At 39.7% G+C, this 13,214-nt stretch overlaps 1 protein-coding gene across 5 annotated transcripts in view; it reads right to left on the bottom strand.

The window, feature by feature from the left end:
• Positions 1 to 13,214, bottom strand: part of LOC122560288 (small conductance calcium-activated potassium channel protein 2-like) — a 240,128-nt gene that overhangs the window by 30,842 nt on the left and 196,072 nt on the right. Inside the window, exon 7 of one of the 5 annotated variants that reach the window (XM_043710860.1) lies at positions 12,651 to 12,906. The exons of the other annotated variants lie outside the window; for them this stretch is intronic. Within the exon in view, the coding sequence (XP_043566795.1) occupies positions 12,894 to 12,906 (13 nt within the window). The 3' untranslated portion in view covers positions 12,651 to 12,893. Of the gene's footprint in view, positions 1 to 12,650; positions 12,907 to 13,214 lie in introns of those variants that run through there. 5 annotated transcript variants of the gene reach the window in all.

The following is a 13,214-nucleotide window of genomic DNA, read 5'->3' as shown; positions in this document are numbered from 1 at the left end:
TCAGATACATTAGGGGCATTTAAGTGACTCTTGGATAGGTACATGGAAAATAACACAATGAAGGGTATGTAGGTTAGTTTGATCTTAGAATAGGATAAAAGGTCGGCACCACATCAAGGGCTGAAGGGTCTGTACTGTGCTGTATTATTCTATGTTCTATGATTGACATTTAGCAGCCAGGCATTGTTTAAATTTTAAACCAGGCAGGTTGACTCCAACTGGTTAAGGCATTGCTCAGCAAAACGTACGGGCAAATGACCACCACCTATTTTATGGAGTTGAAACAGGCACTGTGCATGTACATGTTCTTTCTGTTTGCAAAGAATAGGGTGCAGTATATTAATAGATATAGCTTTCAATACAGAGGAACGACACAGGCAGGGAGTGTCTTGTTCAGATAATCGGAAGTTCGGATAATTGAGGCTCCTTTGTACACAGATTGCCCCATACTGCGAACCCTCAACTAAGAATCCTAAATTGGCTGTCAGTGTAATTCCTCATACTTCCAGTTTTAGAATGGTAGTAGATGTTTTAAATGATCAGGTTTATTGCATTGTGCATTGATTCCCCACTGACCAGTCATTGTGCTTACATGTCATGTTCCCACTAAATTAAAAGCGTTTCAAAGGGTGGTTAGTTACTTTTACTCTTTTTGTTGAGCTTTTGATTCAGCACATTTTCTACTTACCGGCCTACAAACTGCACAAAACCCACCTGGCTACTTTTACACAGCATTGGACTCTCCATGAATTGTTCCCCAATTATCCAATGGATCTCAGGTTATCTTGCAAACTATATTGCTTTCGCAAGCATTAAATCCCCTTATTGCAAAAAAAAACAGTCAATGCCACATCTATCACCATGACAACAATGCAGTCTTATGTCAGTTTATCTTTTAGGCAACCATACCAATTTACAGATAATCTATAAAGATTATTGATAAAGGAATTGATGGATTCCCCTTCGTCTCTGCCTTCATTTGTTAAACTTAGCCTGTTCAATAATCTGGCATTTTGGACATTAAAATATGTATTGAAGACTTTAGAGATTCATCATATGAAGAAGATCCATTTTGTGGGTGTACATTAGCATTGAAAAAGAATTGGCTAACTAATAGATGATGAGTGTTTGGTTAAGGGGGGCATTTTCAGGATGGCAACCTATAACTAATGGAGTACCACAGGGATCAGATGACTGTTACCCATTACTTATTTGCAATATATATTAATGACTAGGATGAGGAAAGTGAATATACTACAACTATCACACAAGAATAGGCTGGAAGGCAACTAATGACAAATATAGGAATAATGACAGGTTAAGCTACTGAGCAAAAATTTTGCCATATGGATTGTAATGTGAGGAAAATGTGAGCTTATGGACTTTGGCAGAAAGTACAGATGAAGTCAATATTTAAATGAAAGAAGACTACAGAAAGCTCAGCACAGATGAATTTGGGGTCCTCATGCATGAATTATAAAAAACTAGCATCAAGTTCAGAAATTATAGGAACGCACATTGATTGTCGGCCTTTAGTTAAAGGAAATGGAGTATAATAATAGGATGTCTTGCTAAAACCATAGAAGGCACTTGTCAAACCACACTGTGAACAGTTTTGGTTCCTTTAACTACAGAGAGATAATCTGGCATTGGGAAATAATTCAGAGAAGGATCACTGGATTGGTTCCAGATTTAGAGGGATTTTCTTATGAGGAGAGGTTGAGTAAGTGGGGTCTGTACTCATTGAAGTTTAGAATAGTGCGAGGTGTTCTTATTGAAAAATGTAAGCTTCTTAGGGGACTTGACAGAGTAGACACAAGGATGCTGTTTCCCTTTCTGGGAGAGTCTTGGACCAGAGGGCGCAATCTCAGAATAAGGGGTTAGTCATTTGAGTCAGAAAAAAGGATTCTTTTCTCTCAGATTGTAGTGAATTGGTGGAATTCACTACCACAGAGGCCTGTAGAGGTTGGATCGTTAAATGTATTCAAGGCTGAGGTAGAGAGAGATTTTAAGCAGCCAGAGAATCAAGGGTTATGGGGAAAACACAGGAAAATGGAGTTGAAGATTATCAGATTAGCCAATGGGCTGAATGGCCTGCTTCTACGCCTATGTGTTAGGATCCCCCCTTGTCTGGTCGATACATCATCAGTGATGGCCCCGATTACATCGAGCAGTGTACTCACTTGATTGTGCTAATGTTTTAGTTCAACCCTAAAACTGGTTGATACCTGGACAAACATCCCCGACTGGTCTTGCAGTTAACCACTGGCAATCAGAAAGAGCTCTGAAATGGTAGTGATAATTCCATGGTTCCATGGACCCTGACTTTTTTTTAAAAATTATTCATGGGATGTGGGTGTAACTGGCTGAGATGAGCATTTATTGTTCAGAGGGTAGTTAAGAGTCAACCACGTTGCTGTGGGTGTGGCATCACATATAGAATTGACTTTCCCAACAATCAACAATGGCTTTATGGATATCATTAGACTCTTTAGTTCCAGATTTTGTTTCTACTGAATTTAAAGTCCATCATTTACCATAGTAGGATTTCAACCTGGGTACTTGGGTCTCTGGATTAACAGCCCCAATGATGGTACAATTAGGCTATCAAGCATTGCTGCTGTTTTGAACTCAGGTCCTGCTCCCCAGCTTGCATGATTACTTTCTGGTGAGTTGAAAATTATTTCCTTTTGATCTGCGACTGAAATATTTCTGTTGATTTCTACCTTTAGAATGTTTCCTTCAATACTTGCTGCTTTTGGCTTCTTCTTCACTAACCTTAGATTTCAGTGCTACACCTTGTTTTCTCTTCTGGTTGGGTGTTCCACATCCCACAACATTCTATAGTAGTCTATGCACATTTTAACAAGAACATTTCATTTATTGACTATCTACTTGCACAGTCATTAATTGACACAAGCTCAAAATATTTCCTCCATCTTAAGACTCTCTTTTAGTCATGTGATCTCACATCATCATTGCAACATCATCTTTTGGACTCATGCTGCTAACTCTTTACTCCACTCTTGCACAACTCTAGTTGTGGCTTTACCAGAGCTTTGTATAGATGAAGCATGACTTCTACTTCTTTGTGCTCAATATCTCTAGTTATAAGGGCCAAGTTCACCTCAAAGTCACTCAACAACATAACTTTGAAATTTTTCACCATTCTTTTCTGTATCAGAATGCTGGACCTTCCTTCCTCGTGGCACTGTGGGTCTACCTATACCAAGTAGATTGCAGTTGTTTAAAAAGACAACTCACTTCCACCTTTGTAAGGGCAAGTCTGAATGGGCAATAATGTTGGCCCCGAGTGTGATGTTCACACACCTGAGTGAATAAAAATTAATTCCAACAGACCTTTTGGGTTTTTTTTATATAGCTGTACTTGGTTCCAAAGTCTAGTTGAAACCAAACTATTTCTAGGTTTTCACTGTTGAAAAGCACCCTCGTCTAACCTTTTTGAGACCAAAGTGGATAACCTCATATTCGCCAATACTGAAATCCATTTGCAAACATTTTTTCCATTCATTTCATTGACCAATATCTCTTTGTAATTTTATGCTTCCATCTACATTGTTTTCAATACTGCCTATGTTTGGAATGCCATTGAATTTAGACGCAATGACATTCTATTCCATCATATAAGTTGTTAATGAATACAGCAAACAGTTGATGCACTAACACAAATCCCTTCAAGATATTACATGTCACATCCTATCATTTCTAAATTGCTGAAATTCACTCTTTAGTATCTTTTAAACCCACCAATTCTATAAGGACAAGGGTCCATCAACTGCAAGTTCCTCTTCAAGCCACTCACTATCCTACCTTGGAAACATATTGCCATTCCTGAAGTGTCACTGGGTTAAAATTATGGAACTCCCAAGAGTGAGCTTGTTTAAACCATCTCAAGCCAGGAAGACGGTTAAAATTTCAAACGATAAATTTAAGTTAAATACTAATTATAAACAAGGAATAGTAGATTTCGTAAACAGATTAACCCATAAGACTCACTCTCTGTTTCAGCAGCCATACTGGCATTTGCTATCCCAGGTTGACAGTAATGGTTGGTGTAATAAATCACCAATGGCAGATTGCAACCAAAGGCCAGGGAAATGATCTTCAGCATTGTAAGAAAGGGTGGGACAGCAATAACAACCAGGGTCACCTGGAATAGAGAAGAATCCTAGGCATCTTTTTTGGACCAGGGACAATGCTCCGGCTCCTCTTTGACCAGAAGGAAATGTAATTTATTTTATTGAAACTTAAGGGTTCATCTTCAGGTCACAAAGCTATTGGGTATGAGGCTTTCTTACCTCTAAAATTCTGTGCATGTCCAAATAAAACCATCAGACTATGACTTCATCACTTAGGCCCTGCTTCACTGGGGAACGTGCATTTCTCAAAGCCCAAGAGGTGCCAATAAAAACCACCATAAACAACTTTGAAATTGGAGACTAAGTTCCCAATCCAAAAATGAACCTTGACCCAAAATGTCCTCAGTATTCAGACAGGATAAAAAGTGGTCTATAATTTCATATTTCAGGGTTGAGATGCAAACAAAAATTCCGCCTCCCAAACAGACAACCCTACTTCATTCACAGCTGACAACAGTCGAAATTATCATGACATACAAAGTTCTAAGCAGAAAAAGACTCATTGCTATCCAGCCTCATTGAAATATCCTGAGAGATCAGTACTCATTCCAGCAAATTAGCAACAACTGATTCAATGAAGGTATTGGTTGTGTGGGAGCCCCAATAATCTACATACGAATTGATCAGGACAATGAAATGTTTAACCGTTTTTATACAAAGTTTCAGTCTGTAGTACACATGTTCTCAGAAGTTCACTGAAACCAATAAATTAAAATCAGTTGGATGATTCTCGGGTCCTGACAGAAAATCATTATCAAATAAACATTCTCTCTTCACCAATTTCTACATTTCATGAGATGCCACAGCACCCAAGAAAGTTACAGGCATCTCTTGATTTATACATCAATCCTTGTCACATTCAGAAATAAGCTGGAATTTTTGTTTAAAAACTGTTATAGTTCATGACGTAAAATTTATCATCTCCAAAAGCAGCAAAAGCTTCAGATGTAAGGGGCCAACTTTACAAATACCAACAATGCTGGAGTATGAGCATTGGTGAAATGAATAGATAACTGAAAAACTAGAATTCCAAGGAAAGAATGAACCAAAACACTTATTTCTCTAAACTGATTGATGAGTCAGTCTTTGGACACTTGATTGGTGCATCAAGACCATATGGACTGAATCGACTGAACAATACAAGCCCCAAGTAGGCAGGTTTGGATGTGAAGGGATGATACAAATACAATCAACCCATATTGCATTGGCTTTGTGACATGTTCCCGCCACTGTGCTCATTTCCCATAAATGGCATCCCAGTAGCTGGTCAATAGTAATGGGGAGCCATTAAGAACATTTAATGAAATCCATACAGAATTAGATCATAATTTTTATGACTGTTATCAAAGGTAATGGTTTTGGTGGGTTAACGTTCATCTACTCATGTGTAGAGAGAGGTAGTTGTCTTCTAGCTTTCAACAAGAGATATTTGTAGCAGCTCCCTAAGCTCTACAATTTATGCCAGACCAATTATGGTTGTACTTATTGCCATCATACAATAACCCTACATGTTTCCTAAGGGCAATACACTTTCTGTACTCCATGGTGACATATCCTCAGCCACCAATCACTAGAAAGGCCCAAGACAAAGCAAAGACAAAGTAGGATTGGGGGCAGTACACAACTCTCACATACTGGTAGATAGATCAAATGATACTGCCATTGCTCATAAGTGCATGTGCGCCTACTTTTGTGTCAAAAGCCTAAATATATGAGTAAAGGTGGTTTTACAGAGTAAGGACTGAACTATGAACCATGAGGCCTGTTATTATGTTGCCAGCATTAAATCTCAGTGCACAGGACTTTGCAAGCAGAAGGATGACATTACAACAACTTCATGTATATTTGCATAATTCAAATGTACTTCTCGCTATAATCAGTCACTGGCTTTTTCCTGGAAGTGTCTCCATGAAGTCACTGTAGCTCTTGTTGCTAGCCCCCAGACAGCACCAACCACTGTGGCTAATGGTCCTACCCACATGCCATGCAGGATGGACCAGCTGACAGGGTTCCTAGAAAATGCCCCAGAATCTTTTGGGATAAGGGAGGCAATTTCAGGATGGCAACCTCTAACTAGAGGAGTGCCATAGGGATCAGTGCTTGGGTGAGAATTAGTTACCATGTATATTAATGACTTGGATGAGGAAAGTGTACTACAGCTAAGCTGGAGGACAATACAAAAATAAATGGGAAGGCAAACGATGAGGATGGCATAAAGAGTCTGCAGAGGAGTATAGACATTTAAACAAGTAAGTATAAACTTAGCAGATGGAATATAATGTGGGAAAATGTAAGGTTACGCACTTTGGCAGGGGATGAATAGAGGAGATGAACATTATTGAAATAAAGACTACAAAAAGCTAAAGAACCAAGGAACTGGGGGTGTTTGTTAATGAATCACAAAAGGCTAGCATCTACGTTCAGTGGGTAATAGGAAAGGCAAATGGAACGTTGGACTATATTTCAAAATACAAAAATAGTAACGTTTTGCTATAATTCTGCAAGTCACTAATTAGAACACTACTGCAAGACTATGAAGTTTTGGACCCTTTATCTAAACAAAGGTAGACTGGTGTTGGGGGAAGTCGAGACATTTCATTAGGCTGATCTGGATATGGACATGATGTGGAGGACTGGGGTGGACAAAGTTAAAAATCACACAACACCAGTTATAGTCCAACAGGTTTATTTGGAAGTACAGACGAACCTCAAATATCTGGCATTTGATTATCCAAATTTCGGATTATCCGGCAAGATCACAAGATCCTGGATGCTTGGCTAAACTGTGTTATCTGGCATTTGATTAACCGAAAGTTCGATTATCCAAAGTTCTCCTTTCCCATGTCGTTCAGATAATTGAGGGTCCTCTGTACCAGCTAGCACTTCCAAACACACTTGGTGGGCTATAACTGGTGTTGTGTGATTTTTAACTGGATATGGACAGTCTTATGAGGAGAGGTTGAGTAGGTTGGGGCCTGTACTCATTGAAATTTAGAAGAATGACAGACCTTATTGAAATATACGAGGTTCTTTGGAAACTTGACAGTATGGATGCAGAAAGGTTGATTTCTCTTGAAGGCGACTCAATGACCAGAGGGCATAATCTCAGAATGAGGGGTCACACATTTAAGACAGAGATGAGGAGGAATTTCTTCAACCAGAGGGTAGTGAATGTGTGGAATTCTTTACCAAAGAAGACTACAGAAGCTGGGTCATTCAGTATATTCAAGGCTGAGACAAGAGCGATGTGTCTTCAGTAAGGGTGTCAAGGGTGATAAGAAAAAGCAGGAAAGAGGATTATCAAATTAGCTATGACTTTATTGAATGGTGCAGCAGACTCAATGGGCTGAATGGCCTGCTTCTGCTCCTTTGTCTTAAGATAATGGTCTTATGATCTTTAACTGTCCAGGTAGATCTGGACTGACAATATTTAACTGGGTGCACAATGGCTTTTTTAAAAAGCCGGCACAAGGGGGGTCCCAGGATATTGCGACAGTGGCAAGTACTTCAGGCTATGGCCATTTGGAGAACTGGGCTAACATTAGATTGGATGGATGCCACAAGAATACGGTGATAGGACTTGTTTGGGACAACCATGCAAGACAATTCAATAGACCTCGTGGAGAGAAACTGAGACTTAGCCAAAATGTGGGATGATTTGTACTGAATCTTCCTTTTTTAACCTAAATCTGAGTTGCATCCAGTTTTCTGGAGGATTTGTTACCATGTGGTACCATGAGTTTTCTCACTGTATTATCAAAATCACCTCTTAATTACTTACTACCCTCCCTATGTTGTCTCTCACATCTGATTTCCAACCCATTTTACCACTCACTATTCCCAACACAACTCATCACTCAGTGGTATCCCAGAATTCACCAGCATCCCTGCCAACAACTCCATCTTTAAAATATCATTGTACACCTGGATAAGCATTGCCCTGCATGGTTCCTGACATATGTCCCAGAAATAACAAATAGGGCGAAATCAGTGCCACACGTTGCAGGCATATACAAGGAGGTCCAGCTCGATGGAATGGTGCAGAGAGAAGACTTCCTCTTTCCCAGGACTAGCCATGGAGGTCATGACACCAGACCACAGCCACTTGGTCTCAGCTATCTGCAGGAATGTCCAGCACTGTAGGAAGAACTTCAATGACCTTCTCCACTCTGCCAGGGTAAGTATCATCATCTTCTTTCCAATACCTCACACTCACTCTATTTCTGTTTCGGTACCCACCTCCCACTGAGGCTCATGCTCTACCACTCTCGCTACTGCCTGCCACACCTTCCCCACTTGCTGTCACACACCTCAACCCCTGACATCACTAATCCTGCATGCCCTTGGTACTGCTTACTCACTCACTCACTCAAGACAACTGCCCACCAAACACTGCAGGTGTACCACATGCACTTTTATCTGCCTTAATACCTGTCTGTCTCATTTCAGGGAAAAAACAGTCTAAAGCAGGACAAAAAAGTCAAGGCAATCAATGATGTGTACCCCTCATTCAGATTCTTACTTCTTATGAGGAAAGGAGTCTGCCTGCGCTGAGCAGCATCTGGACAGATATCAGTGGCTGCCCTTCACTCAGTGCTGGGACCCCCTCAGTGAAAGCTATCCACCCCCAGATTTGACTGAGGCCTGCTGACAGTGATAACAAGCTTTGTGTTTGTGCTAATATGAGCCTGATATCTCTGGTTGACAGGATAATGTACAAAAGACATGCCAAGCAAGGTAGGGAGGCTGTGAGCATCCAGGATAGGCTCAGTGTGAGTGAGTACAAACAGCCCAGAGTTGCAGCCTGGTCCAATCCTTGAGCTGGGTGTTTGTGCGTCAGAGTGCATGCTGCTGGATTACAATGATAGTTGCTGCTACAGTCCAAGGTGCAGTGTTGAGGTGCAAGAGTCCTGCAATTCGGAAGTGAATGTTGGGCCCCCTGCTGAGATATTTATATATTTGATAGCCACAGGTGAGGTACCGGAAGACTGGAGGTTGGCTTATATGGTGCCACTATTTAGGAAAAGTGGTAAGGAAAAGTCACGGAACTACAGACAGGTGAGCCTGACAATGTTGGTGGGCAAGTTGTTGGAGGGAATCATGAGGGATAGGATCAACATGTACTTGGAAAGGCAAAGACTAATTAGGGATGGTCAACATGGCTTTGTGCGTGGGAAATCATGTCTGACGAACTTGATTGAGATTTTTGAAGGTGTAACAAAGAGGATTGATGAGGACAAGCAGTTGTTGTGATTTAAATGGCCTTCAGTAAGGTGTTCAACAAGGTTCCTTATGGGAGGCTGGTTAGCAAGGTTAGAGGGAGGGAACTATCTATTTAGATAAATAACTTTCTCAAAGGTAGAAGACAGAGGGTGGTGGTAGAGGTTGCTTTTCAGGTTGGAGGCCTGTGACCAGTGGTGTGCTACAAGGATTGGTGCTGAGTCCATTGCTTTTCATAATTTATATAAATGATTTGGATGTCAACCTAGGAGGTATGGTTAGTAAGTTTGTAGATGACACCAAAGTTGGAGGTATTGTGGACAGCAAGGAAGATTACCTCAGATCTAAATCAGATGGCCAATGGGCTGAGGAGTATCAGATGGAGTTTAATTTAGATACTATGAGGTGCTGCATTTTGGAAAGGCAAATCAGGACAGGACGTGTACACTTAATGGCAAAGTCCTAGGGAATGTTGCTGAACAAAAAGACCTTAGAATGCAGGTTCATAGTTCCTTGAAAGTGGAATTGAGGTAGATAGGATAATGAAGAACATTGGGTATGTTTGCCTTTACTAGTTAGTGCATTGAGTACAGGAGTTGGGAAGTTGCAGCTGTACAGGATGTGGGTTAGGCCACTTTTGGAATACTGCATTCAATTCTGGTCTCCCTGCTATAGGAAGGATGTTGTGAAACATGAAAAGGGTCAGAAAAGATTTACAAGGATGTTGCCAGAGTTGGAGGATTTGAGCTATGGGAAGAGCTGAATAGGCTGGGGCTGTTTTCCCTGAAGCATTGGAGGCTGAGAAGATACCTTGTAGTGGTTTATAAAATCATGAACGGCGTGGACAGGGTAAGTAGACAAGGTCTCTTCCCTCAGGTGGGGGAGTCCAAAACTAGAGGGCATAGGTTTAAGGTGAGATATGAAAGATTTAAAAGGGACCTAAGGGGCAACTTTTTCACACAGAGAGTGGTTCTTGTATATAATAAGCTGCCAGAGCAAGTGATGGAGACTAGTACAATTACATTTAAAGAGCATCTGGATGGGTACATGAATAGGAACGGTTTAGAGGGTGTGGGCCAAATGATGAGATTTATTCTGGATATTTGGTCAGCATGTATATCTCTGAAACTCTAAGTAATTAGAGATGTGCCATGAGGGCTGTTAGAGGCTAGGACATGTCGTGGATAAAGGGTGCTTGTGGCTTGTGCCCATGGAGAATGCCCTGAGATGTTGATGTCAATTTCTAATGTGGCAAGGTGAAGCCACTAGTTGCTGGCTTTGGTTTCGTTATCGAGCTTTTCTGGCGGTTGAATTTGTTTGGCGACTTTGGTAAAATAGGAGAATTATTGAGGTGAGTTGGGCTGTTAATTGACATCTCAGTGGTGCTGACTGAGAATCTCACCACTTCTCTTGTGGAAAACATAAAAGGTGGTATGAATGGTTCTCAGTGTTGAAATGGGCTTTGGGGTGTTTGACACCCAGTTCCACCATACATCTCACCACTGCCCACATCACTCAGACCACAAAGAGATTCCTCCCTCAGAATTTTCCTCATGTACTGTATTGTTCTATTTGAGTTTTGTCTCCATCAGAAACAGTTTGACATGGAGGTGCATGAATGGTGTGCAAGGCTGCTTTATGGATGGGTAAGGAGGCAGCCTTATGTAATTATCACACTTTTGTTTTCATATACCTGAAGAAACAAAAGTCACATTACTGATCTTTTGGTGAGTTTGACCAATTAAAACACGTGACCAAAGTCTTGAAAAGGTTGACATCCACTGAGTGGTGAGCTGTTCTGGGAATAGTGTGTCATAAGACAGAGTAGAAATTGGATGTGAGACAACTTGGGGGCACATAGATAACTAATAGATGACTTTGGAAAGATACAACAAGAGAACTGGCTAGCTTACTACAATAGCAGCATTATTCATTCTTTCAGAGCAACACAATTTCTTACACTACGGAAATGCTTTCATTGCTCATAACAGGTGACTCACTCTCATGTTTCAGAAACATTAGTGATAACAGAAACCCACTAACTAAGTAATAATTCTGCCATGGGGATGTTCAAATAATGAGTATAACCTTGCTGCTCAGGACTCTCAGATCAATCCTCTCTTCACCAAATGCAAAAAAGCAACGTGCACCCACTTCAACCGAACATGAACTTACGCAAGCCGGCAAATTCAGGTTATCTTAACTGCCCTGACAACATCCCAGCACAGGAAGACTCCACAGGAGTTGTGAGAAATGTTTATTGTCATCACAAAGCACAGATCTTTGAGAATGCCATCATATTTGGGTTTCTGTTGAGTAAAGAGCCGGAAAGATATGATGGGAGGCACAGAGACCTCAGTCCTGCCTTATTACCCAGTGTACAATTGCCCAGATTCACAAAGAACTCGGTCCTGCCTTATTACCAAGTGCATAATTTTCCAGATTCAAATCCTGGAAGTGAAAATGAACATGATTTGTAGGTCTCCAGACATATTCCCAAGTTTTTCACGCTCAGATAATACCTCACATAGAAACCAGAAGAAATTTGACCCTTTCGAGTATCAAATTATTTTACAACAGCATGTTACCCATTGAACTTGGAACATGCAGCTGCTCTTAGCAGTGACCAGTCACATGACCCCAAAAACTGCATTTTCTTGCCTTTTTGACAAGCATTGCTAAATTTTGTTTTAAATTCTATTTTAGATTATTCTTTAACATGACATGACAATGCAAAAGTTCTGGTACAACGTCATTTTGAAGATCAAGGACAATAATATAAAAGAATAGCCAAATGAAATTCTTTGCAAAATATTCAGTTTTGAATGGAGTAAGTAGAACAGATGTGTTGTCAGAAGATTGGAACTGTTCATTAATTCTTATGAGAATTTATACTTGAATATGGAAATATGCACCTATTGTGCAAGAATTCAGCAAAGTCCCTATTGCAAAAAGAAAATTATTTGGTATCTAGTTTATTCTTTCTGCAAGTCACAAAAGGAAACTCCTCAAATTTTCTAAACTCGATGCTTTTAACACTGTTGTTATTTTTCGTTTAAAAATTTTAAATCAGTTGTTTCACAGGAAAATCCAGGTCTTTTTGAATGCAATAATTCAAATTGTATCAGATAATGCTAACAAACATTATTAAATGATGATTCATTGTTTTGTAGCTGTTAGTGTAATTTATTCAATAATGCTAACATATTATTTTATCTTTTTGCAAGTTTATTTATTTTGTACAAAATATTTTTCACAGGCAATATTTTTAGCTACAAGAGCAAAATAAATGAAACAGCAATAGTATTAGCACAAAGCTGTATTTCTTTCAGCTTTTTATTATAGCCATTTTACTGCTTCTTCATTCCAACTGAATTTCACTTATCACAGATTAGATCATGATTTCTGATCAGGTTGCCATGGGAGTGGCGAAACCATTGGATTCACAATGATAAAACCTCTTTCACGCATGCATATAGATTTGAAAAGTCTTTGGAATGCAACATACACAACTTACTTTCGAGCTCTAGTTTCATTTTGTAGAAATAAAAAAGACAAACAAAAAGAAAGTAAATGTAAAATAAGACACACCAGAAAACAAAGCATAAAATAATATCAATTTAACACAGTAGTTTCATATTGGAACAGACTGGGATACAAACAAACACCTTTCATTTAATTTAACCCTTCGAAGAAAAAGGTTTTAGTGAAACAATTATGTTTCATCACACAATTCCCCTCTAAAGTAATATGATGAAATAAAGAAGTTTTTACATTTGGATCACAGTTCTAATAGTAAGATTAACATTTTACTGTGATTGGTACAGTAGTAAA

The sequence above is a fragment of the Chiloscyllium plagiosum genome, chromosome 2 (genome assembly GCF_004010195.1).
Source record: "Chiloscyllium plagiosum isolate BGI_BamShark_2017 chromosome 2, ASM401019v2, whole genome shotgun sequence".
Lineage (NCBI taxonomy): Eukaryota > Metazoa > Chordata > Chondrichthyes > Orectolobiformes > Hemiscylliidae > Chiloscyllium > Chiloscyllium plagiosum.
This window is presented reverse-complemented; position numbering and strand designations above follow the sequence as displayed.